The sequence below is a fragment of the Corythoichthys intestinalis genome, chromosome 9 (genome assembly GCF_030265065.1).
Source record: "Corythoichthys intestinalis isolate RoL2023-P3 chromosome 9, ASM3026506v1, whole genome shotgun sequence".
NCBI lineage: Eukaryota > Metazoa > Chordata > Actinopteri > Syngnathiformes > Syngnathidae > Corythoichthys > Corythoichthys intestinalis.
Window position 1 is genome coordinate 44,565,488 of NC_080403.1, and position 26,213 is coordinate 44,591,700.

The 26,213-nt window shown below is 39.4% G+C and overlaps 1 protein-coding gene across 16 annotated transcripts in view; it reads right to left on the reverse strand.

Moving 5' to 3' along the window:
- LOC130922192 (glutamate receptor-interacting protein 2-like) overlaps positions 1-26,213 on the reverse strand; it is a 132,164-nt gene that overhangs the window by 41,583 nt on the left and 64,368 nt on the right. For 5 of the 16 annotated variants that reach the window (XM_057846798.1, XM_057846794.1, XM_057846785.1 and 2 more), the window contains exons 2-3: positions 7,854-7,931; positions 50-182 (exon numbers count right to left, since the gene is read on the reverse strand). In XM_057846798.1, the coding sequence (XP_057702781.1) occupies positions 50-165 (116 nt within the window). In that variant the 5' untranslated portion in view covers positions 166-182; positions 7,854-7,931. Of the gene's footprint in view, positions 1-49; positions 7,932-9,232; positions 13,030-16,295; positions 16,449-26,213 lie in introns of those variants that run through there. The other 11 variants (XM_057846791.1, XM_057846784.1, XM_057846782.1 and 8 more) reach the window with 7 other exon arrangements.

Sequence of the window (26,213 nt, forward strand, 5' to 3'; positions counted from 1 at the left end):
TTCAGCCGCCACGTTGCTGACCGCCCGCCCGCCAGCCCGCTAAACGTACCGAGCGGCCAGCCCCCCGGGCCGCAGGTTGGAGACCCGCGGCTTGCCATCCTTGTCGGTTCCGCCGGAGATGGTGAGGCCCAACGTGCTGCCTTCCTTCTTTACCAGTTCCACCATCGTCACGCCCCGCAGCGCTTCTGAGCAAAACACAAACACACACATGCATGCACACGCACCCCCACACACAACAACACAAACACATTCATGTAAACAGCAGTAGCCCACGCAAACATTACAACACACAAATATAGAAAGAGAAACACACATGAAAACAAACGCACACACATGTGTACATAACTCATACAAAGACACCCACGTACACACGTGCATGCACAAAAAACATAAAATGACTTACATGATCCACACACGCACAAGCTTAAACAAACGTAAGTGAGGGAACAAATACATTACAATAATGAAAAGAAAATAATATTGAATAACTTGAAAATAAAGAAATATTGAAAAAAAAATGATACAATTCAAATCACAATTCATAAGTAAAGCTGTCCCGATCGATCGGTGTCCCGATCGATCAGGTCCGATCACGTCATTTTCAAAGTATCGGAATCGGCAAAAAAATATCGGACATGCCTTTTTTAGATATATATATATTTTAATTAAATCGTTTTCTAATTGTATTAACGTTACAGACAAAATGTCTTACACTCATCGAGTCTTTAGTTTTGGCTTAAAGTAGGGTTATCAAATTTATCGCGTTAACCGCGGTAATTAATTTTTAATAAATTAATCCCGTTCAAGTATTTAACGCAATCAACGCATGCGCTGCACGACCCACTCACGCAATGTCGCGTTCAATCTATAATGGCGCCGTTTTACCTATATAAAATGAGTAGAGTGAATTTTGGCAGCCTTCAGAGCCTTTTTTTAATTGGCTAAAGCCTTACAGTCCCTCTCTCCACAATTAGAAATATCGTGGGAAGCAATGTGGGGAAGAAAGGTAGTAGTTGATCTTTTTCTTAACACCCTATGTTATTTCCCAACGCACAGAAGATATATCTATTGGTGCCACTTTGCACAGTCATGGTTGCACTTCCCATCATGCATTTGGGCAGAACAGTTAAATGGCTACAGTATCATTTACTGAAAGCTCAACAAATACGCTAGATGGCAATATTTAGTCACAATATACAAAGTCACATTTATCCTTTAAGAATTACAAGTCTTTCTATCCGTGGATCCCTCTCACAGAAAGAATGTTAATAATGTAAATGCCATCTTGAAGATTTATTGTCATAATAAACAAATACAGTACTTATGTACTGTATGTTGAATGTATATATTCGTCCGAGTTTTATTCATTTTTTTCTTAATGCATTGCCAAAATGTATATGATTGGGAAAAATTATCGGGAATGATTGGAATTGAATCGGGGGGGGGGGGGGGGGGGTTATCGGATCGGGAAATATTGGGATCGGCAGATACTCAAACTAAAACGATCAGGATCGGATCGGGAGCAAAAAAACATGATTGGAACAACCCTATTCATAAGCGTACACGCAAACTCACATGAAAAACAGACACACACAAGATGCAAACATAAATACCCCCGCAAATATTAACATAAAAAAATTCTATAATTTATTTACACTTCCCCCTTACTAAAGTTGTTTTTTATATATATTACAGAAACGGTAACAGTGGCAGTCAGATACCATTGTGATTCTTTTCAGGTCATTCATTGTCAGACAGAAGCAGTACGGCACAACGTTACACTAAAAAAATAACTTAAAAATATAAAATTGGCTTACCTCTTTGTCCTCTGAAAGACCATGACAACTCAACAAAATGTTTACTGCATATGAAATGTGAATGGACTCACCAAGCTGGTGTTAAAGTCCGTGCCAGTTGATTTGGCCTTCACATTTTTTCCTCACGAGTTTTTGGTTTCCGGAAACGTATGAAGAAAACATCCTTCATGTGTCGTAATGTCTAGTGTCGTTTCTACAAGTTCCAATAAAGCAATGCGTGATCGGCATGTTCGTTTTTGAAAGATTACCGGAGAAAAGTGGCACAAATTACATTGTTTCTATGCGAAGGAGGGTCTATAATGTCCCACTTCGGCTTTACTTCCGCTTCGTCACGGTCTAAAAATAGCATGCGTGCGGTACGCCATTTGGGGAAAAAGAAGAACAAACGTTTTGATTGGCATCGAGCTTGTTTAATCAGAAGTCACAACCTTACAAACTCACAATGAGGTCAAAAGAGGCCCAAAGCCTCAATGTTAACTGTGCCAATAAGTGGCAAATACACAAGAATGTGTAACATGTTACTGAAACATTTTTTTAATAGAAAAAAAATATATTGGTATATAGTGGCATATTGGTCGTTGTTCTGCCTTTGGCAAAATATGTTAAAGTGTATTATTTCCCATTATATTGAAATGCATGCCTTTTAGTTTTTATGGTGCTTTCACGCTCAAGTGGGGGCGCCCTTGCGCTTCCTCACGCAAAGAAGAATGCGCTCACGTGAAGAACAGCGTGCTTACACTCTTTTGTGTTGTGTGTTTCCACTCGTGGTCGGACACCTAAATCCAGTTGTGCAGTGGTTTGAACGATGTGCTAATGCTAATGAACGCATGCTAACTGTTTGTGTCATTACTGTATTAGCAGCTAATCATCGCTGATTTACGTTGATGCGAACCTGTTTGTTATTGGGGCCGAAATTGATTTGTTTCATTTCTATTTTTAGTTTCACTCTTCAAGTGATGGTTGAATAAAGTCAGGAAACTATACCAACGTCTTCTGCGTCGTCATTTGGGAGTTAAGCTAGCTGTATAGCCAGGACTGAGCCTTAGCGTCTCGGTGAGGGCAGTACAGTCGTATTCCCTCCCGATGCAGTTATCGTCACCTTGCAATGACTGTAAGTCGCTTTGTTGTAATTTTTCCTCGTGAAGTGAAAACACACTTTCGAGCGTTTGAACCTACGTGCTGTCATTGTTATGTTTACGGCTGCAATGCTCGTGCTAAACCATCGTAACCTTTCATTTTCACCCTCTTTCCTGGTGAAGTGTAGCCAAACTTTGGAGCGAGTGGTACTTGGCGCCATGCTAGTTTGATGCGTCTGTACAATATGACACGTCACGTCAATCGTTAAAGGGATGGTTAAGGCTATTTCATTGTGATGTCAAGGCCTCGAAACACTAGGAACCGGTTCGGAATTGGAATTGGATTTCGGTTCCTATCCCTACACACAACTTAATAAATAACTTAACTTGCCTTTATCTCCTCCAGGTTGGACTATTGTAACGCACTCCTCCTCGGGATCCCTGGCAAGAGCCTACAAAGGCTTCAGTATGTCCAAAACAGCGCTGCCAGGGTCCTGATGAGGGTGCGTAAACATGAGCACATCACCCCCATCCTTCACATCCTACACTGGCTCCCTGTTCACCTCCGTATTGAATTCAAAATCCTCCTTCACACCATGTTTTTGAATAATATCATTGGCTAAACAATTATAAGCATATTTTCATTATTTTTTTTAACGTAACCCTTCCAGATTCTTTGTTTAACCCCTAGCAACGCCCTTGACAACGAAAATGCTTTTCTTCGACAATCTTCGGAAATCTTCGGAAATGACGTCACACAGAGAACTGCGAGGGACGTCCGCCATAGAACAGTATTGCTTCTCGGTAAGATGCCAAGTTGTATGAGTGGCCAAAGGATAGCAGGGCACATAAATGGACATCTTTCGTTCGCACGAAACGAATTAATTTCACGGCATCATCGAGTAGTGTTCTCTGCTACAAACACTTCGAAGATGCCTGCTTCCTCAACCGGTCTGCTTATGATCAAGGATTTGCAAAAAAGTAAGTGTGATTTTTGGATAGATGACTGATGACTTTGTCAAAGCAGAGCCGCCAACTGTTGTGGAATGAACAGCGACGTTAGCCGAAAGGTAACTCGAGGCAAAACCTCGATTGTGTTGTGGAATGAACAGTAGAAGCTAGCGATGTTAGCCAAAAGCTGACTCGTGGCAATCCCCGATCATAGTTGTATTTAGTTCATTTTGCCTAAATTCGTCAAAACTTTTCTTTTATCCCCGGCAATAGTAGGTGGTTTATTTACCTGACATGTTTCGGCGAACACTTCCGCCTTCGTCAGAGGGTCCGAAGGTAGAAGTGTTCTCCGAAACATGTCAGGTAAATAAAAGCTAACGTCGCTAGCTTCTACTGTTCATTTCACAACATGATCGGGGATACGTCAAAACTTTTCTTTTATCCCAGGTAATATTAGGTGGTTTATCTACCTGACATGCTTGAAATCATAAAAATAATAACAGCCTATATTTTACCAATCTTGTAATCTCGATGGGTCTTGTCTCCATTTCATGTCAGGTAGTCTGGGCACATTGTTTGCATCCTGATTAGCTAATACATGTATGGTCCAACATAAAATTCCAACCTCCTCCTCTTCCTCCAACTCTTCAAAAACATGGATTTCCTCACTTGTGCTCGATCTATCGCTTATATCGCTGTTTGAATCAATGTTTGAAGGGCTTTGTATGGCGGCCGTAGGGATTGCTGCCCATCGCTGTTCTCAGTGTGACTTATCACTTCCGGGTTCGTCCCCTTTCAGGGTCGAACTTCGGAAACGCGATTATTTTGTCAAATATACAACATAAAAATTATTTTGTCATGCCTTATTTGTTGGACAATGTTTAGTTACTTTAATTGTGACCCTATTTGGCATTTTATGAAATTACTTCACATTTGGTCTTTGACATAATAACATAGCAATACTATAACATAACATAGTAAGATGACATAATAGCACAACGTAATGTATTTAGATACAGTGAGGAAAATAAGTATTTGAGCACCCTGCGATTTTGCAAGTTCTCCCACTTAAAAATGATGGGCGGGTTTGAAAATTTCATGGTAGGTGTTTGTCCACTATGAGAGATAATCAGACAGACAGACAGAAATCACAGTGTATGATATTTTTTTTTTTTTTCAAACAATTTATTCATATTATACCAGGGTATAATCAGGATCGTTATCTGATTGACAACCAGTATACTTGATTATACTTGATTAACTCATCTGGTTTTGCACTGATTTATAGCTGTTCTTATCAGGTATATTTTTGCACTGCACTTTAGCACTGACATGACTTTATGCTGTTGTTGAGTCTTTTTTGTACTTGTGTCTAATACGGTGTCAATGTTTACACTTGGTATTTAAGGGTATTTATTATATGGGTTTCGCACTTTACCAACTTAGCTGTATGGATGCTCCAAACAAAGTTTCGTTGTGCTTTTTGTAACAATGACAATAAATATTCTGAATCTGGATCTATCAGGCTCCTGCAGTGCTTGCTGATGAGGGGAAATTGCCAAACAGTTTGTTGATATAGGATCTACTGTTGGAGCAATTATTAGAAAATGGAAGAAGCCAAACATGATCTTCCTTGGACTGGGGCTCCATGCAAGATCTATCTCGTAGGGTCTCAATGATCCTAAGAATGGTTAGGACTCAGCCAAGAACTACACAGGAGGAGCTGGTCAATGACCTGAAAGGAGCTGGGACCACCCTTTCCAACGTTACTGTTGGTAATACACTATGGCTAAGTTCATACTACAGGTCTTAATGCACGAATCCGATTTTTTCGTGTTTTTCTGACTCGAGTCAGGCATTAACTTGACGGTCTGAACGGGACAAGTCGCATAGAAGTGGACCATTTCAAATCCGATCTGAGTCACTTTTGTATGTGGTTCAAATCCGATCTGGGCCACATTTTTTCAGAACGCGGCTGGCGGCCTGAACTGTCAAGACTCCCAATTCAGAATTCATGCAGCAATTACTGTACGTCAGCAAAGAGCAAGAGGCACAGAGGACAGCAGCCATGTAGGCATTTTGTCTAGCTTGAACTCTGCTTTTAAGCACGAAGCGGGCTTGACCACAGTCATAAAAAAAATCAAGCGAAGAAAAGAAAAAGCCTTACAATTTACAATTTCCATTCTGTGCGTTGTTGAATGAGCAATATTTCATTTGTGCCACATGGCCGAGTCGGGGCAAACTGACGCACCCACGTCATTTTACGCACACACGTCAAGGCTCGTGTGTGCGTGTATGCGTTCCATCAGTCCATGTAAACTTTGAATATAAGACTAAACGGGGATTATTGATGTCTGTTATTTGTTTCCTCTTTATGGAAATCAAAATATGATCACTCTGGAATGACATACAACTAACATGTATAATTTGTTTTGATGCTTCTGCGCATGCGGGTCTCTTTGCTGAGGGCATCTCGAACTGCGAATTAATGCGCATGCGTGATACTTGAACGGTCTCAATGGACAAAGGCAGTCTGAATGGGCATGCCAAAAAAACAAATATGGCAAAAAAATCGGATTTGTGCGTTAAGACCTGTAGTATGAACCTAGCCTAAGATATCATAGCTTAAAATCATGCATGGAACGGAAGGTTCCCCTTCATAAACCGGTACATGTCCTGGCCTGTTTTAAGTTTACCAATGACTATTTGGATGATCAAGTGGAGTCATGGGAGAAAGTCATGAGGTCATATTAGATCAAAATGGAACTTTTTGGTCTTAATTCCACGTATAGTGTTTGGAGTGAGAAGAATGAAGAGTACCATCCCAAGAACACCATCCCTACTGTGAATCATGGGGGTGTTTTTCTGCACATGGTGCTGGACGACTACACTGTATTAAGGAGAGGATGGCCAGGGCCATGTATTGTGAGATTTTGGAGAATAACCTCCTTCCTTCAGTTAGAGCATTGAAAATGGGTTGTGACTGGGTCTTCCAACGTGACAATCGCCCGAAGCAGACGGTCAGGATTACCAAGGAGTGGCTTCTTAACAAGCATATCAAGGTTCTGGAGGGGCCTAGCCAGTCTCCAGACCCAAACCCAGGAGAAAATCTTTGGCGGAAGCTCAAAGTCCGTGTTTCTCAGTGACAGCCCAGAAACTTGATTGATCTAGAGAAGATCTGTGTGGAGCAGTGGTGCAAAATACCTGCAAGGCTTCTTTCTCAGGTGTTCAAATACTATTTTACAGCAGTATAATACAAAAAATAAAAAAATTAAAAATCATTCACAGTGATTTCGGGATTTTTTTTTTTTCTTTAGATTGTCTCTCACAGTGGACTAGCACCTACCATGAAAATTTCAAATCCGCCCATCATTTCCTCACTGTACCATGACAACAACGAAATAGCATAATACTGTATATTGTCACATAACGTAACGTAACACAACATAATATAATACACAAACACACATACACTAAAAAACATGCACATAAAAATATCGCCAGACATACACACGCACGCACACAAACAGGTGAGATGGAGTGCCGCTGTGATAGATTAGCAAGATTAAGTCAATCCCCGAGGCGACACTCAGGATCACTGAGGTGTTTCACATCCCAAACACATGCACACAAACACGCACACGTACAAACAAACACACATTTATCTGCAGAGAGTCACTAATGAGTCACACTGTGTATCATATTTGCATGAAACTGGAGTTAACCTGCTGTGTTTTATATATATACAATATAGTCTTTCATAACATCACTGGCTACCATTGATGGCCATAGGCGTCCAATGAATTTTACTTCGAAGGGGGGGCCCATAAGCACCAACTACATGAACTCATTCGCTGCCTCAAATGGGTTGTACTCATTATATAAGTGTAATTACGCTGTAATTACATAGTAATAACATAGTAATGTATGTGTTCATTAATTCATGCTTGCTTTGTGATGCTTTGGACACTTATAGTTGTCAATGGCAGTGAATTTGATTGTGACATGCCTGGTATGCTGTGTCTCCGGGAGGCGGCATTGTGTTCCGGTCCAGAGACTTCCTTGGTCTTTCCGTACGGTCCGTCATCTGCACACAAACATAACTAGTAAGTTTATATGCTGAAATACCGTATTTTGTCATGAGGTGGACATCATCAAATGTTCTAGTTTGTCCGTGACATCTTCATTGCACGTTGTCTGATCTCCATTGTACTATAGAGTCCGAATACTTCAGTGTTTTATTTTTTTTTGGACTTATTCTAATTGGAAGCTTTGAAAGCGGCTTAGCGTCAACGCAGCAGACGATTAACGGCAATGAGAACTGAAAATCTCATAAAGAGTGTTTAATACTCTCACCTCAAATCATCATTATTATGCTTAAAATATGCAAATTATGACTGTCACTGACCCTTTATTGAATGCTACAACAAATGAGCCCCAGTCCATGATTGCTTATATCCTCACATGTCGCCATCATTTATTTAGGTAAAATTAATTTATTTTACTTTTTTTTTCGTTTTAAAAAGTTTCTTTATTTTATGTTAATATATTTCAAGTTTATTTATTCAATATTTAAAGTTAATTTATTTTAAGTTCATTCTTTTTCATTTTTTTTAAGTGTATTTAAGTTTTTGTTTTTGTTTTTTAATTTCATGTGCATTTATTTTAAGTTTACTATTTTTTAAATCATTTGTTTAAAGATTATTTTAAATCAATTTGTTGTAAGTTTATTTATTCATTTAAAGTCCATTTATTTGAAGCCATTTTAAGTTAATTTCTTCAAAGACTAATTTATTAAATTAATTAATTTTAGAACCTAATTTATTTCAAGTTTATTTGTTCACTTTTTTAAGTTTTATAAGTTCATTTATATGAGGTTTATTCATTTATTCAAAGACAATCCATTTTAACTTTATTTATTTGTTCATTTTTAATTTAGCATAACATTGTCCTGTGGCAGTGTTGAAAATAACAGCGTTAGAGTACAACGGTATTACTAACGGGATTATTTTTTTTCAGTAGTGAGTAATCTAATTAATTAATTTTCTCATCTTTGCAATGACGTTACCGTTACTAAGGGGTGCGTTAGTGTGTTACTGCAATTTGATTGAATATTGCAAACGCGATGCTAGGTGGCTCCAATAAAACCTTACTGCAGCCGACAGCCTACAAACTACATACATATGATGTTACGGTAGATATCACATGTACATAGAACAAAGTGCAAAATGACAGACTCAGCGGCGTTAGCACATAAGATTAACAACACTGCCTGCGGCCCTCAATTGTCTCCTGAGCATCTAGTTTGAGACCCCTGATGTCGCACTTGTCCAAGTACTCAAAGAAACTTTTCCAAGTTCTCACATACACAGAAAAGTGCACACTTACTAACAGAATGCAAAGGCGCTTGATTGCGGTCATTACGATGCTGAAAGTGGCAAAAGCGACATGTAATTAGCTCGCGTCCACATCAAAAACAGCCACCGTGGTTAACTCATGTTGACACACACGCATACACACGCCCGTACGCAGACACACACACACGCACACACTCCTGTGAGTCGCGCACCGCCCACGTAAGCAGGCCAATGGAAAGAACAAGCAGTAATTAAGAAGCTTAATGGCTTTTGTGTTGTGCTTAATTGCAGCCTGATGTGTCAGAATGGGGGGCTTGGAGGGGAGCTTGGAGTTTAGGGTGTAGTGCGGGGCGCCTTCTATGCTGGTCACATGTTATTCGGCGTGTGGCGTCTGGAAACAATGCTTTCTGTGATTAATATGCTGGAATTTGAATGCTAAAAAATGAGAGTGCAAGCTTTAAAGACTCATCCTATCATCAAAGACACACATGACAGTTCAAGGATTTTAAGTGGTTAGGATCCAAGTAGGTGAGGACACAAGGAAGTGGAGATGTAAGGATACCATTTTGTATGTTTGGAAATGGGTGGAAGGATGCACATTTTTTTGATGATTCAACCCTTTATTTGGCACTCACTGAACTGAATGAACGTTCATTCGGCCCTCCCAGCCGGAATTGAAAGATCAGCATTCAAAGCCACTCCTCCCAATCCAAACTGTTCGGACGTCTGTTGTTGTCAATGGTAGGGAATGAGTTAAATACGATGAAATTAAACAAAACACCAATAAAGGATTAATGTTGCCAGCATACAATGGTGTTGGGATGCTAGGAATGTAAGGAAATGAGGAGGGGAGATAAGAGGATGTGACAATGGCAAGGGTTGAGAAAGTGAGGATGCAGGGGTGTAGGGATGAATGGCGGTGAGGATAGGAGAAGCAAAGAATCTAGGATGCAAGGATGGACACAGTTTCAAAGTAGAAGATATGAGGACTTGATGATGGAAGGCGCGGAAAGGTGAGAAAGCGAGGATGTAAGGAGGGTTAGGATTGGACAATGTACGGATAGCTCAGATGCAGTGTTGTTTTAGTCAACGATGACGATAACGAAAATATTTCGTCCACGAACAGTTTTTTCATGATGATGACGTGACGAGCTAAAATGTGTCTTGGGAAACTGAAGCATAATGATACGAATGCCAGTTTTTGTTTGACGAGACGAGAACGAGATGAAAATTTGCCATAGTTTCCATCATAAATTTACAATGTGTGACATTTTCTTATCGTATGTATAGTTAGCACGCATCGTAGCAGTGTTTGTATCACTCATGTGATGGGCTGTGCCGCCCTGCCCCCCACACACGCTTACTCATCGGTGTCCTCTCCAGGCTCCAGATTTGCCTTTTTTTTGCCAAGGTGCTGCTTGGTAAGTTTTGTTTTCTTACGTTCAGTGTTGTTAATCTTACCTTAATAAAGTAATTAATTACAGTTACAGATTACTTCTCCCAAAAAGTAATTGCATTAGTTACTCAGCTACCTGAATGTAAAAGCAATTAGCTACTTGACAAAGTAACTGGTGATAATTTTCATGTTTTTTTTTTTTCTAAAAAAAAATAAAAAAATAAAAAACTGGTCCCACAATCTGAAGTTTAAAGGGTTTTTGGGACAACAGGAGTATTGCGGATATTGCGATAACTAGATAATAATAATAATTAGATAATAACCTTTGCTATGTGTGGAAGTCATTTAATGTTGTGAATCAATTGTTAAAGTTTTTAAAATTGCTCCCCTTATTGCATGAGTTCTCTTCCCACTATTTTCGACATGTGTAAGTTTTAAAACGGTTTCATCATTTAAAGATAGATTTAAGTTAAGTTTTGCCGATTTAGGAGTATTTTAGATAAAAAGTGACTCAGGTTCGCCAGGAAGATTCTCTATAACGGAGCCTTCATGAGAAGTCTACTGCTTTAAGATGGCGGCTGTTTACTAACGAATCTAGTTCTTTATTATATATGTTGCTAATGCCGCCACGTCTGTCATATGCATCTAGTTCTGAATAGATGTAATATTTACCGAAGCATCATGTGGGCATAGTTTGTAGGCTATTGGCTACAGTCAGGTATTATTGGAGCCACCTAGCATAGTAGCATCGCGTTTGCAACGGCGTCACACTCCCTTGCCTCCTCCCCACTCCTGCTCTGCTCTCTCGTCTCCGTGAGTCCATTTTTTTCCCCAGACTTTTCTCGCGGCTTTCAACCAACATCGTAACGCATAGTAATGCACGCCTTTTCCACCTCAGTAACTGTAACAGCGTTGCCAAGATGAGAAAAGTAATTAATTAGTTTACTCACTACTGAAGAAAATAACGCCGTTAGTAACGCCGTTATATTCTAACGCCGTTATTAACAACACTGCTTATGTTGGCTAGATATGCCATGTTGCTTTAGCCTTTAAAGGTCTGTGCTGAGTGATCATCACACAATAAATGTAACTTGTAGCGTTAGCATAGCGTTCGCATTAGCATTTAGCATGGTGAGTGTTGTCTTAAATGCTTGGAAAGCTTTTTTACACACAGTTCAAGGCTTCCAGGTCCATGAATAATTGAAAATAATGTACTTTTTCAATGTTGTTTGTGGCAGCCATTTTAATTTTCGTCTTTGTCTTTTGGACAAAAATACTTATTAGTGTTAATCATATTTTAGTCATTTCAATATGTGTTCATCTTTGTCTACTTTTAGTAAACGAAAACTCAGACAAATTTCGCCTAATATTAGTCGACAATTCGTAACATGTTTATGTCTATAAACTGTTTTATTCTATGAATAAATCAATAAATAAAAGGTTTCCAACAATTTATAATGGACAGACTAGCACATAACTGTAGAGTCTACAAGGACATCAACATTTTCATGATGATAATACACTCTCAGCAGGAAAACAGCACATTATCTGCAATTAATTAAACTCACAGGGATGCCACGAACTGTATGTAAAATGTTTTTCCAAGAGTTTAAGAAGACACAAAGTCGCTAAATGCTAATGCTAACACGAATGCCATTCTAATGCGAACGCTATGCTAATGCTACAACTTAGTTTAGTGTGTGATGATTCCTCAGCACAGACATTTAAAGGCTAAAGCAACATGGCATATCTATCCAAGATATGAAAGCAAAACTTACAAAGCAGCACCTTACACATATGTTTCACAAAACGAGGAATGGGCACAGTCTTACTCACCAGTCGGTGAGTAAGTGTATTTGTGGGGCAGGGTTGTCGGGAGGGGGAGGCGCAGGGTGTCACTTAAGTGACACGACTAGAGATGTCCCGATCGATCGGGATGCCGATTGATCGGGTCCGATCACGTCATTTTCAAAGTACCGGAATCGGCAAAAAAGTTTTTTTTAATATACAGTATATATATTTTTTAATTAAATCGTTTTCTAATTGTATTTAACGTTACAGACATAATATGTTACACTCATCCAGAGTCTTTAGTTTAGGCTTAAGGTAGGGCTATCAAAAATATCCCGATAACGGCGGCAATTAATTTATTAAAAAATGTGTCACATTTAAATATTTAACGCAATTAATGTATGCGCTGCACGACCCTCTCGATCATTGTCGCGCTCAATCTGTAATGACGCCGTTTTACCTATATAGAGAGATAAAAGGCAGCGCAAAATGAGTAGAGTGAATTTTGGCAGCCTTTGGAACCTTTTTTCATTGGCCAAAGCCTTGCAATCCCTCTCCCTATGATTAGAAATACCATGAGAAGCAATGTGGGGAAGCAAGGTAGCAATTGATCTTTGTCTTAACACCTTAAGTTATTTCCCAACGCAGTGAAGATATATCAATTGGTAGCACGGTGCACAGTCATGGTTCCACTTCCCATCATGCATTTGGGATGGCCACAGTATCATTTACTGAAAGCTCAACAAATACACTAGATGGCAATATTTAGTCACAATATACAAAGTCACAAGTCTTTCTATCCGTGGATCCCTCTCACGGAAAGAATGTTAATAATGTAAATGCCATCTTGAGGATTTATTGTCATAATAAACAAATACAGTACTTATGTACTGTATGTTGAATGTATATATTCGTCCCAGTTTTAGTCATTCTTTTCTTAATACATTGCCAAAATGTATATGATCGGGAAAAATTATCGCGAATGATTGGAATTGAATTGGGAGCAAAAAAAAGCAATCGGATCGGGAAATATCGGGATCGGCGGATACTCAAACTAAAACGATCGGATTGGGAGCAAAAAAACATGATCAGAACAACCCTAAACACGACCAAACATTGCTAAATGCGTGCTAATTGCACATACAATAAGAAAATATCAAACACTTATGACGGAAACTATGGGGAATTTTTTAACCCATTCTCGTGTCGTCAAACAACAACTAGCGTCCATGTCGTTATGTTTTAGTCTCCCAAGACATGTTTTCAGCGCATCATCGTGACATGATCGTCATTTTAAAAAAATTGTTTACAAAATATTTTCGTTATTGTCATCGTTGACGAAAACAACACTGTAGCCTACTGTTTTCCTGCTGAGTGTGTATTATCATCACGAAGATGGTGATGCTTTGTAGAGTCTACAATTATGTGCTCGTCTGTCATTGGTCATTCGAAATTGTTGGAAATGTTTTATTGATTGATTTATTCATGTAATAAAACTTTCGAAGTTTATAGACAAAAACATGTTGAAAATTGTTGACTAAAACTAGTTTACAGACGAAAACATTTTGAGTAATTGTCGAAAACTAGACAAAGACCAAAAGAATAAGACTAAGAGGAAAATTAAACAGGATGCCAAAAACAACACGGCTAGGATGTAATGAGGTGAGGATTTAAGGGTGATAAGCTCCAAATATATGAGGATGCCTAGAATCTAAGGAGGTGAGTATTTAAGAGTGATACAATGCAAGGATATTTTGTTAGGTGGTGAGGAAGTACGGATGTGAAGAGGTAAGGATTTAGGGATATAAGAATAGGAAGATTGATAAGGGTTATAAAGGATATAAGGATGCCCAGGATGTAAGGAGGTGACAATTTAATTTGATATGATGCATGTAAGTGAGGAGGTAAGGATGATAGGATGCAATGAAATGTGAAGGTGAGGATCTAGGATGTTACGATCTAAGGATGTTAGGCTGTTAAGAGGTGAAGATGTAAGATTGCCAGTAGATGAGAAGATAAGAATTGAAAGATTCTTAGGGGATTGGGTGCTGGGTAGAAAGGATTCTGAGATGTAAGGAGGTGAGATATATAGATGTAAGATAAAAGGACATAATGATGGAAGGAGCTGCAACAGTGAGGACGCAAGGAAGCAGGAAACAAGCCGACCCCCGTCCGCCTTTTGTAGCAACAATTTGCATGATTCCAATGCTCAGTTTGAAGCAAAACGACTCTTCCATTATCTAGCGATCGATCCGTGGGATTTCCCCTGAGGTCTAGCGAATGTTGCTTTATGCGCACGGACGTCGGAGTACAACAAAATGAGCCGTCGGGCAGCTGAACTCGTTTGCTCCCGCTATGCTCGCCAGGGCACGAAATAGGATGAGGCTCGTTTGACGAATCCCCTACGTTTACGACTGTGTCGTCTGCTCTGTCAGCTCCTAACAGAAGACATTCAGAGTAGATTACTTAACTCCCAAGTCCCAACCCACTTCAAATCCTACTCACTGAAAAAACTGGACCTTCAGCTTGTAAGCTTACGTTTGACGTTTTGAAGGCAACAGAAGCAGCAAACATCTGCTCTTCAGCACCCGCGGGCGTCTCGCAGTCAACAGACGAGGAAACACAATATTTGCACCACAAATCACACGTGTTGCAAACTTGACTGGTTGTCTGGCTCCACTTCAACAGTACTTGTTTTAAAAAGATGATGACACAAGACAATTTAGCTGAGAAAGAAAATCACATCATGCACTTTCACAATAAGCAAATTATGACAAAATTGGAAATTAGCTAGCAAAATGGCAGACGCCCACAAATGTTACATTAACCAGTAAAAAACATGTTATCCTCGGACAGAAGAAATTAGCCTACAAACGTTAGTACAATAGCTAGCAAATTTGAGACATTAGTTAGCTTATCTGTAATTCTACCAGCAAATACCCTAAAATTATCAATTTAAAAGGCAAACCAGATAAATTAGACAGCAAGAAACTAGCTAACAAAAAGGCAGTATTAGCTACATGAAGTGAAATTTAGTTAAACGTGACAGCAAAGATGAGAATTCAGCCTTCGTGCATATATATTAGCCAACATAAATCAATATGACAACAAAACATGACCAAGAAGTCGTCACATAATAGATGCTAATAATCCGAAAATTGGAATTATTCAACAACTTCACTATCCCGAATTACAGTTATCTATAATTAGCCAAAATCAATCAAGTAGCCAGAACATTCACAGAAAACAAAAGACATGGAATAACTTAACATCCTTAAACTAGCTATAACATGAGAATATAGCAAGCAAAAAACACAATGGCGTTAAAAAATATATTAATTAGCCACAAAAATTTAGAATTACCGAGCAAACATGCAAAATTTGCAAACTAAACAGTGAAAGTTGTCAGCAACACGAAAAACTGAATTGAATATCCAGGCTGTTAGAAAAATAAATAAATAAAAGTCCCCAAATTCTGATAATCGTCATTTCTTGATTTTAAAAAATCAAGATGTGATGACTATCCTATTTTTGGGGGGTCACGCTGTGTTAGCTGTACAACAAATGTGATATGAAGAAAATACTGATTATATCAATACGCCATTGATGGCTCTAGACATCCAATTCATTGTGACTGGTAGAGGCAAATTTTCAGTCAAAATCAATTGGACATTTAATGCCATTAATTGCAGCCAATGACTTAAACAGCACATCCAGTTATCGCTACTCATTTTCTACCCCTGCTGGTTCTTACAACTTGCTGGCAAACCCCTACGCTGCCCCCTACAGGCTCGGAGTCCTGAAAACTGAGTTCTCCACTCCACTGGGCTCCACGGCGCCACCTTCAGCCCAATTATTAGCATGACAGACTCCCCTAGAATCCCCCATTGATCCTCCTCGCACTCACCGCCACCGCTGGCCCCGACGTCCCTCCGCAAACCACAAAACATTACCGCGGACATGGAGGAGATCGACAGCCGCACGCAGGAACGCTCACGCACTACTGGGAAAGAGAAAAGGTAAAGTGTAGGGAGCAAGGAAAGAGCAAGAGAGAGAGAGAGAGAGAGTGAGAGAGACAGAGAGAGAGAGAGAGAGAGAGAGAGAGAGAGAGAGAGAGAGAGAGAGATGCGGACCGCCGAGCACTCGGGGAGCCGACTGTGATCATCAAAGATGACTGGCGCTTACGTTACTACTGCTCCAAACCCACGAGAGAGAGAGAGAAACAGAGAGGGAGAGAAGGGGAAGAGAGGTAAAGATGTCAGGAGGGAAGGAGGTGAGGATGCAAAGAAAAGGGAAAGTGAGGATGAGAAGATGTAAAGATGTTAGAATGAGAGAAAATGGTTTGAGAAAGATGTATGAATGTGATGGTAAATGGTAACAAGGGTATGAGATTGCAAGGGAGTAAAAATGAGAGGGGGTATAGTAAGTATGGATGTGAGGATTATTTAAGGTACGTATATGAATGTGAAGCTGAGAGGAGGCATGAAAGTGAGGCTGCAAGGATGAGAAGATGCAGGGGCGTTATGCAGTGAGGATTTAAGGATTCCAGGGGTCGATGATGTAAGGGTGTATAAGAATAAATAAGAATATGAGGATAAAAGTAAATGATGACGCAAGAAAGAGAAAATGCAAGGATGAGAAGATGAGGGGAAGTGAAGATATGTGGATGAGAATTAAAGATATTAAATTGAGAGAAAGTGGGGATGGAATGAAGTCGGGAGGGAGGATGTATGGATGTGGCTCCAAATGGTAAGAAGGGTGTAAGGATGCATGTGACGGTGAGGATGAGAGGGTGTATGATAAGTACGGATGTCAGGATGACTTAAGCAAATATGAGAATATGAGGATGCAAGGATAAGAGCCTACAAGGATGCTATGTGGTGAGAAATTAGAAATTTAAGTGAGGATGTAAGGATTTCAGGGGGGTGGATGTAAGGATATATAAAAAGGTGAGGAGGAAAGTATGTTAAGAATGCAATAAAGTGAGGATGCAAAGATGAGAAGATGCAAGGATGCTAGTTGATGAGGATTTGAGAATTTTAGTAAGGAAGTAAGAATTCATGGGGACGAAGATGTAAGAATACATAAGGATGTGGGGGTGAAACTATTTGAGGATGCAAGGAAGTGAAGATGCAAGGATAAGAAGTTGCTAGGACGCTAGGAGTTGAGGATGTAAGTAAGGATGTAAGAATTTTCTGTGGGCGAGGATGTAAAGATACAAAAGAATCAAGGATGAAAGTATGTGAGGATGAAGGAAAGTGAGGATGGAAAGATAAGAAGTTGCAAGAAAATGAGGAGGCAAGGAGGAATATATGCTTGGATGCAAACAGGTGAGGATGTAACAATTTAAAAGGAACCTCAGACTTAAAAACTTATACGCGTTAATAAGCCACAATTGTTCTCTTTTACTAAAATATGTTATTAGAAACTAGGGCTGTCAAAATTAACGCGTTAACGCGCGGTAATTAATTTTTTAAATTAATCACGTTAAAATATTTGACGCAATTAACGCACATATCCCGCTCAGACAGTATTCTGCCTTTTGGTAAGTTTTACAGCAAGGCTTTTTGTGCTGTCTAACAGCGAGCTGTTGTGGTCGCTTTGTGACATGGTTTATCTTTTTCTTGCCAGTTCAATATGGCTGCACGACGTCTCTGTTGTACTTATTTGATCCCTGGAAAAGATTTGTCCGTAAGTACGGTTGTTGTAAAGAATGTACATATTATGTTAATAAGCGAAATGTTATATTTTTTGTATGAGACGCTTTTTGTTTATGTTTAGTGAACCTGTATAGCGTGCTAAGCTAACGTTGTTGCTAATGCAATGCTTGTGTACTTTTTTTTTGTAGTTTGACGACGGTCTAAAGAGGACAATGGTTTGAGGCCATTATATTAATAAATCAGATGAAAAAGGAAGAAGTCTGATTATTAAGGCGTCGTTCACTAACTGTCTAGCTTTGGAAAAACTAGACGCTTCGGAGTGAGGACAGCATAGACAGATTTAAATGACAGTAGAGTGAAATGTCCACTACAGTCCTTATGTACCGTATGTTGAATGTATATATCCATCTTGTGTCTTATCTTTCCATTCCAACAATTTATTTTACAGAATACATATATAATTCACAGAAAAATATGGCATATTTTATTGATGGTTTGAATTGCGATTAATTGCGATTAATTACGATTAATTAATTTTTAAGCTGTAATTAACTCGATTAAAAATTTTAATCGTTTGACAGCCCTATTAGAAACACATAAAATATTGCCATTGATTTAAAAATCTATAATGTTTAGTACATATTTTGACCTACAGAAGGCGCCATGTTTTATGCGCGCAATGGACTGATCCTCGGGGATGGTGTGGCTCAGTGGTAGAGTAGTTGTTCCAGTCACCAGTTGGTAGATGGCGTTGTAGTGTAAAGCGCTTTGAGCGCCTTGAAAGGTGGAAAAACACCATACAAGTATAAACCATTTACCAATGGACGGTCGGGGTGATGAAGTAGTTTTTCACTGTCACTAGCAGAACATTGCTGGGTTACTGCAATTCCGTCTATGCAGCGAGACGTCCGACACACGCGCACATCGGTTACTTTTTGCATGTGTTTCCCTCTCATACTTTTAAGGATTGTGTTTTCTTGTGGTAGCTTTAAAGCAAAGAGTTGATCTGTTGACCACATTAGTTACGTAGCATATTTAAATCACCCTTATTTGATATTACTGCGTTTAAGTATTTTCTTAAGGTATCTTTAGTAAGTTCTGTGTGTTTGCATCTAAACAAAACAAGCTGAAAGCGCACGGTTGTACGTTGGGTAGCCCGTTTCGCCGGTGTAGCACATTCTGACAGGACACCGGTTTTGTCATACTCGCGTCTTGTCTCATTCTGATTTTCCTGTTCATTTTGGTTTTGCTGCTCGTTTCGTGAAATATCGACAGTGCTGTCATGCTCATTAATGTTCATCTCGGGTTCAAATTGAAAGGGTTGAACAAATGACATGTTTATATTTATCTTTTAAGAACTACAAGTCTTTCTATCCGTGGATCTAAGTAAGGATGCAAGGATTCCAGGGCACAAGGATGTAAGGATATACAGTGATCCCTCGCTACTTCGCGCCCTTAGTCCATCGCTTATCTTTTTTATTTGAAAATAAATAAATACAGTATTTTATTTAAAAATGCTAAGATACTTGCATGTATACATGTACGAATCATTATTTCCTTTTATATATCTCATCTATATCATAAGTGTTACATTTGCAGTGCTTAAAAACTGTATATAAAAATATACATGTGGCGGAAAACACAGACGAGACTGAAAAAGCAGTTTCTGCTCTTGCACTTCTCTTTAAAACAAACTGCTGTATTTTAAGCCAAAACAACTGTTGTAATTTATAGAACAATATGTCTATATGCTGCCATAGCAGATTCTTGGCGCATTAAGCCCCGGAACTATTTTTAATTTGCCCGTTTTTCCCTGAAAACCCCTGTTTACAGACGTCGCGCAACCACTTTTGTTTCAACCCAGCCATAAAACGAAGGTAATTAATTATATTTATTATTCAAAATGTCTGTCATTTTTAGCTTAGAATCATTAATTGATGTCTAATATTTCATTTAAAAAAAAAAAAAAAACGACTTTAAAAAATTATTCACTCGAATATTTTAAACTTTTAAACAAATGACGTCACAATGAAAAAATTGGTGTCTGTAAAAAAGTGATGGATATTTACCTCATAACTATCGCTTAATTGTATTTTTTTGTTTGTTTCTGTCACATTTTTCCCGATATGTTAGATGATAAATAATGGATCCAAACAAAGACAAATTGGAAAAAAAACGTTTAAAAAGGTAAATACTGTATATGAAAAAGAAAATCTCGACCCCCTCCATAATGTCTGCGATTTCTGCATCGCGACCCTTGTTATATTACCATGTTTCACCCATAAAATCCCCCCAAAATCCAGCTGTGGCCATTCACAGCTGTGTCTTGACACTCAGTGATACATGCTACATGGAGTTTATGGATCGAAACAAGGTAAGTACGCGATAATATCTCAATAAAGTCATAGCGTCTGTAATTAAGCTCTCGCGTGCTCTCACCTCCTGATAGGGTTTTGCTGTTTAAAAAAAAATTTTTTTTTTTTTAAATGCCCTCATGTTCAAATTTTTTCTTCCCTCAGAAAATTGAGATTTTAAGCTTTCCAGTGATGTATCACACGTGCATACCGGACAATTTTGAAAGTTGGCTAAATTGGGGGTCTCAGAGCGGAACTTTAAGTCACCTGAGTGTTTTCTGCCATACACATGTAAGGTTTTTTTTTTTTGTTTTGTTTTTGTTTTTTTTTCTCTTTATTATATTTTGGGAAAAAACATTTTTTATGTATCTCTTTTCAACGCTGTTAAATCTGAATAAATACATTAACCCCCTCCCCCACACACACAAAAAAAAAATGCAAAAAAGCTCGGCCTCTACTTCGCTGATTTTTTTTTTTTTTTCATGAGGGACGGCGGTCACCATTAAAAGGGATTACTGGATTAGAATGTGGGGACGAACGCATTTGTACGAAAGTGAGGATGCAAGGAAGAGAAGAAGCCAAGATGCTTGGAGGTAAGGATTTAAGTAAGGATGTAGGGACTGCACTGGGCGAAGATGTAAGGATATACTGTATATGAATGTGAGAATGACAGTATGTGATAATGAGAGGATGAAAAAAAGTGAGGATGCAATGATGAGAAGATGTTGGAAAACAAGGAGGTGAAAATGTAAGGACGTAAGAATGTATAAAAGGAGCAATGTGCGGATGTAACGTAAACGGCAATAAGTGTGACGATGAAAGCAAGTGAGGCTGTAAGTAAGGGGGCAAAGATTACATAGAGCAAAGTATGGAAGAATACATTGTAAGAATTTGAAAAAGTATTGAGTCGTGAGGATGAAAGGACGTAAGAATGCAAGGAGAGAGAATGCCAAGGAGCATATACAGTGGGGAGAACAAGTATTTGATACACTGCCGATTTTGCTGGTTTTCCCACTTGCAAAGCATGTAGAGGTCTGTAATTTGTATCATAAGTTCTCTTCAACTGTGAGGGATGGAATCTAATACAAAAAAACAGAAAATCACGTTGTATAATTTTTAAATAATAAATTTGCATTTAATTGCATGAAATAAGTATTTCATACATCACAAAAATCGAACTTAATATTTGGTACAGAAACCTTTGTTTGCTATTACAGATACCAAACGTTTCCTGTAGTCCTTGACAAGGTTTGCACACACTGCAGCAGGGATTTTGGCCCACTCCTCCATGCAAATCTTCTCCAGAGCCTTCAGGTTTCAACACGGACAACACGGACTTTCAGCTCCGTCCATAGATTTTCTATCGGGTTCAGATCTGGTGACTGGCTAGGCCACTCCAGGGCCTTAAGATGCTTCTTACGGAGCCACTCTTTAGTTGCCTTGGCTGTGTGCTTTGGGTCGTTGTCATGCTGGAAGACCCAGCCACGACCCATCTTCAGGGCTCTCACTGAAGGAGGGAGGTTGTCAGCCAAGATCTGGCGATACATAGCCCCATCCATCCTCCCCTCAATACGGTGCAGTCGTCCTGTACCCTTGGCAGAGAAGCAGCCCCCCAAAAATGATGTTTCCTCCTCCATGTTTGGGGTTGTACTCATCCTTCTTTTTCCTCCAAACACGACGAGCCGAGTTTAGACCAAAAAGTTCGATTTTGGTCTCATCCGACCACATGACCTTCTCCCATTGCTCCTCTGGATCATCCGGATGGTCAGTGGCAAACTTCAGACGTGTCTGGACATGCACTGGCTTCAGCAGCGGGACCTTGCGTGCGCTGTAGGATTTGAATCCATGACGGCGTAATGTGTTTCCGATGGTTTTCTTCGAGACTGTGGTTCCAGCTCTCTTCAGGTGATTGACCAGGTCCTGCCGTGTAGTTCTGGGCTGATCCCTCACCTTCCTCATGATCAGTGATGCCCCACGAGGTGAGATCTTGCATGGAGCCCCAGAACGAGGCAGATTGACCGTCAACTTGAACTTCTTCCATTTTCTAATAATCGCTCCAACAGTTGTTACCTTCTCACCAAGCTGCTTGCTTATTTTCCTGTAGCCCATCCCAGCCTTGTGCAGGTCTATTATTTTATCCCTCATGACCTTACACAGCTCTTTGGTCTTGGCCATTGTGGAGCGGTTGGAGTTTGTTTGTTTGAGCATGTGAACAGGTGTCTTTTATACAGGTAACAAGTTCAAACAGGTGCAGTTACTTCCGGTAATGAGTGGAGAACAGGAGGGGTTCTTAAAAAAGAACTAAGAGCCGAAAATTTTACTAGTTGGTAATGTATCAAATACTTATTTCATAAAGTTAAATATAAATTTATTATTTAAAAATTATACAATGTGATTTTCTGGATTTTTGTATTAGATTCCGTCCCTCACAGATGAAGAGAACTTAAGATACAAATTACAGACGTCTACATGGCTTGCAAGTGGGAAAACCAGGAAAATCGACAGTGTATCAAATATTTGTTCTCCCCACTGTATGTGAGGATACATGTGTGCAAGTTTGAACTGCATGGGTAAAGGAATACAAGAAAGTAAGTTTGAGAAGGAGCAAGGAGGTGAGGTTACAAGGGTCGTAGTACTGTATGTCAATCTGTAAGGAAGCAAGAACGAAACGATGCAAGAATGTATTTCGTTACACTTGTTGTAATGACAAAATAAGAAACTTTTAAACTTTGAGGTAAGGAAATGAATTATATACTAGTATCTACTTACTAAGAAAATATTATCTATACTAAGAAAATATTTAAGGATGTTAGTATCTAGGTATCTGAGGATAAGGGAAATAGTGGAGATGTGGGAATGTGACTGTAATGCCCCTTTCCCACTGAAACTAGTGGGTCAACGCGCATTTTTTCCAAGCCGATGCAACCCACTAGCAATTGGCATTTTGCACCTTTCCCAATGACAAAAAAAAGCCGTGTCTTTTTTTTTTCACCCGTTTAACCCCCCCCCCCCTCAGCCGTGCGTAAGGTTACATGACGTCACCATGCTAAGATGCGCGTCGACAAGTGCGACCGAATTCATTCAGTTCAAGGAAGTAAACAATTCAGAGCAACATGGAAGCCTCCTTCCCGTTTGTGTTCTCTGTTTTCATGATTTTTACTGCCCTCAAAATGGTCGAAATGCAGCAAAGGATCAACACTCTGCTTGTGCTGAGGCAACGTCGGCAACGTGAATTTTGGTTTTGTGCGCTACTGGCTCCTTCTTCTTCTACTAGCTTTGTTGTGAGCATCGACGTAACTACGGTTGTGGGGCGTGTTAAATGGGAAGCGACTGGCACGTTGTTACGACGCATCACGTAAGGGCCTACGTCACCACATAGATTAGGGTGTTGACTATTGACCCGGGGTTTTGCTTTCACAGTGCATGATGATCAGAGCCGAGGTGATTTTAACGCGGGTCGCTTGGCGGGTTGACTGACACGGTTCGAGGCGGGTCGCTGCACCTTTCCCACTGCCAAAAGCCGATTGTTAGTGGGTTGACATGGGTTTTTTTGGCCACTGGGAAAGGGGTATTATACCCTTTCCCACTGGCCAAACTTCCCACTTCCCACTTTTCCCACTTCCCACTTTTCCCACTGGTTTTTTGGCCAGTGGGAAAGGGGTATTAGAAAGGATGCAAGGAATTCTGGAGGTGAGGATGTAAGGATACGAGTCTGCAAGGACCCCAAGTGTTAGGATGGAACAGAGACATTAGGGGTGCAAGGAAACAATTATGTGAAAAAGATGCATTCTTTAGTTTTGGGCTAACTTCTGCTCAACAAGTTCATCTTTCAGTATGTACAGTATGTTCAGTTATTCATTTTGGGAGAAATCACATTAATATAGCAGTGAGTCCTTAAGCACACACACGCACGCACACCCCCACCTGCATGTATTGACATATTTGAAATCATTTACAAACACACAGTGTATGTGTGTCGTTAGTAATAAGCCTTATTTACGCTCTGCCTCTCTGTGTGAGTGTTTTGGTCAGTTGTTTTTGGAGCCGGCTCGCTCGCCCGCCTCTGCCTGACCTACTTTTCGCTCCCTAAAAAAAATAATAAAAAGTTCATTCTGCATCTTTGCATCAGCATCACTTGGCATCCTGGCATCCTGTCTGACTCACAGAAACGCGCCCGCAGCTGCTTTTGGCGCTTCCTTCATATGTGCCGCAATAGCCAACGAGATGTATGAAATTAGCCTGCAAAAATGCAACGTTCGCCACAGAAGGGAACAAGTTATCCTAAAATTGTTAAATTAACCAGCAAATATGTGACATTAGCCGCAGAACAGGAGGAATTTGCCTAAAAATGTATATTTACCATCAAAGAAGGCCTTCACCACAGAACAGGTGAACATATATAAATTATCTAGCAACTATGTGACGTTAACCATAGAACAGAAGACATTTTTATAAAATATGCAAGCAAACGTGTGACGTTTACCAGCACAGAACAGGAGAAATTAGCCTATAAATGTTAAATTAGCTTGCAAACGTGTGACACTAGTACAGCGCAGCAGGGGAGCACGGTAACCACTAAGCAAAAAGTCCAGGCTAGCAGCTCAACCCGCCAGCGTGCTCTCTTGAAGGCATCGGGAGGAAGGTTTCCACGGCATGCAACGCATACTCTTGCAACTGTAAGACTAGCAACAGAACAGAAGGAATTGCCATACAAATGTTACCTGCAAACGTGACGTTAGCCAAAATTAGTCTTTCATGTGTAAATGTTACATTATCCATTAACTTAAGAAATTTGCCAACAAATCTGTAATTAGCTGGCAAAAAAATTGACATTAACCCACAAACATGAAATTAGCTGGCAAATAAGATACAGTAAATTAGCCACGAAATGTATTATACCAGCCAAAGAACAGGAGAAATTGGCCTATAAAATGTTACAACATCAACAGAAGAAATTAGCCTTTAAATGGTATATTAGCTAGCAAACATGTGGTAACAGCCACAGAAAAGAACAGAAGAAATTACCCTTTAAATTAGGGTGACCATATTTTGAGTTCCAAAAAAAGAGGACACTTTGCCCGGCCTCGAGATACTTGAATTTTACTCGAAGTTCACTCAAAGATGCCTATATCACTTTAATATATTTAAAGAGTGCCTCCTCCGTCTGGACAGAAAAATTCAGTTTTATTAAAAAAAATTAAAATAAAAAAAAAGCCATATAGTATATATTATATACTATATAGAAATACGTTTTTTACTCAACAGGCTTTATTTTTACTAAAAAAACAATCCAAAAAAAAATTTAAATAATGACCAAAAAAATATGCAGACGTATGGAAATATAGTACAGTCAATACGGACACACAACAGGCTTGTGCCACAAAAACGTTTTTATAAATTATTATCACGACAATTGTCACTGAGAAATTGTTATTCCCACTCAATTTTTATTCTCATTTAATGTTCTAGATTGCACGCAAACAATAACTAAAATAAACTGACAAACTATTCAACCGGCATGTTTCCAAATGCAGCAGTTCAAAACTACGTTTCCCATAATGCCTAGTGCGGCTTAGTTAGCTCACTGATAGCTACCTTATTAGCGAGTACCGGAAGACGAGGCAAAATCAAACTTTAAGTTTACAATTATCTGTAGCACAACGATGCAACACCAAACAGGATTTTACAGATCACACCAGTACAAAACTCCGACAGAAGTCAACAGTTGCCATTATATACGTATTTATCGTAAAAAACTTAACAACTGTGCAGGCGCTCCCTCTTAGAATATAATACTTACATTCAACCAAA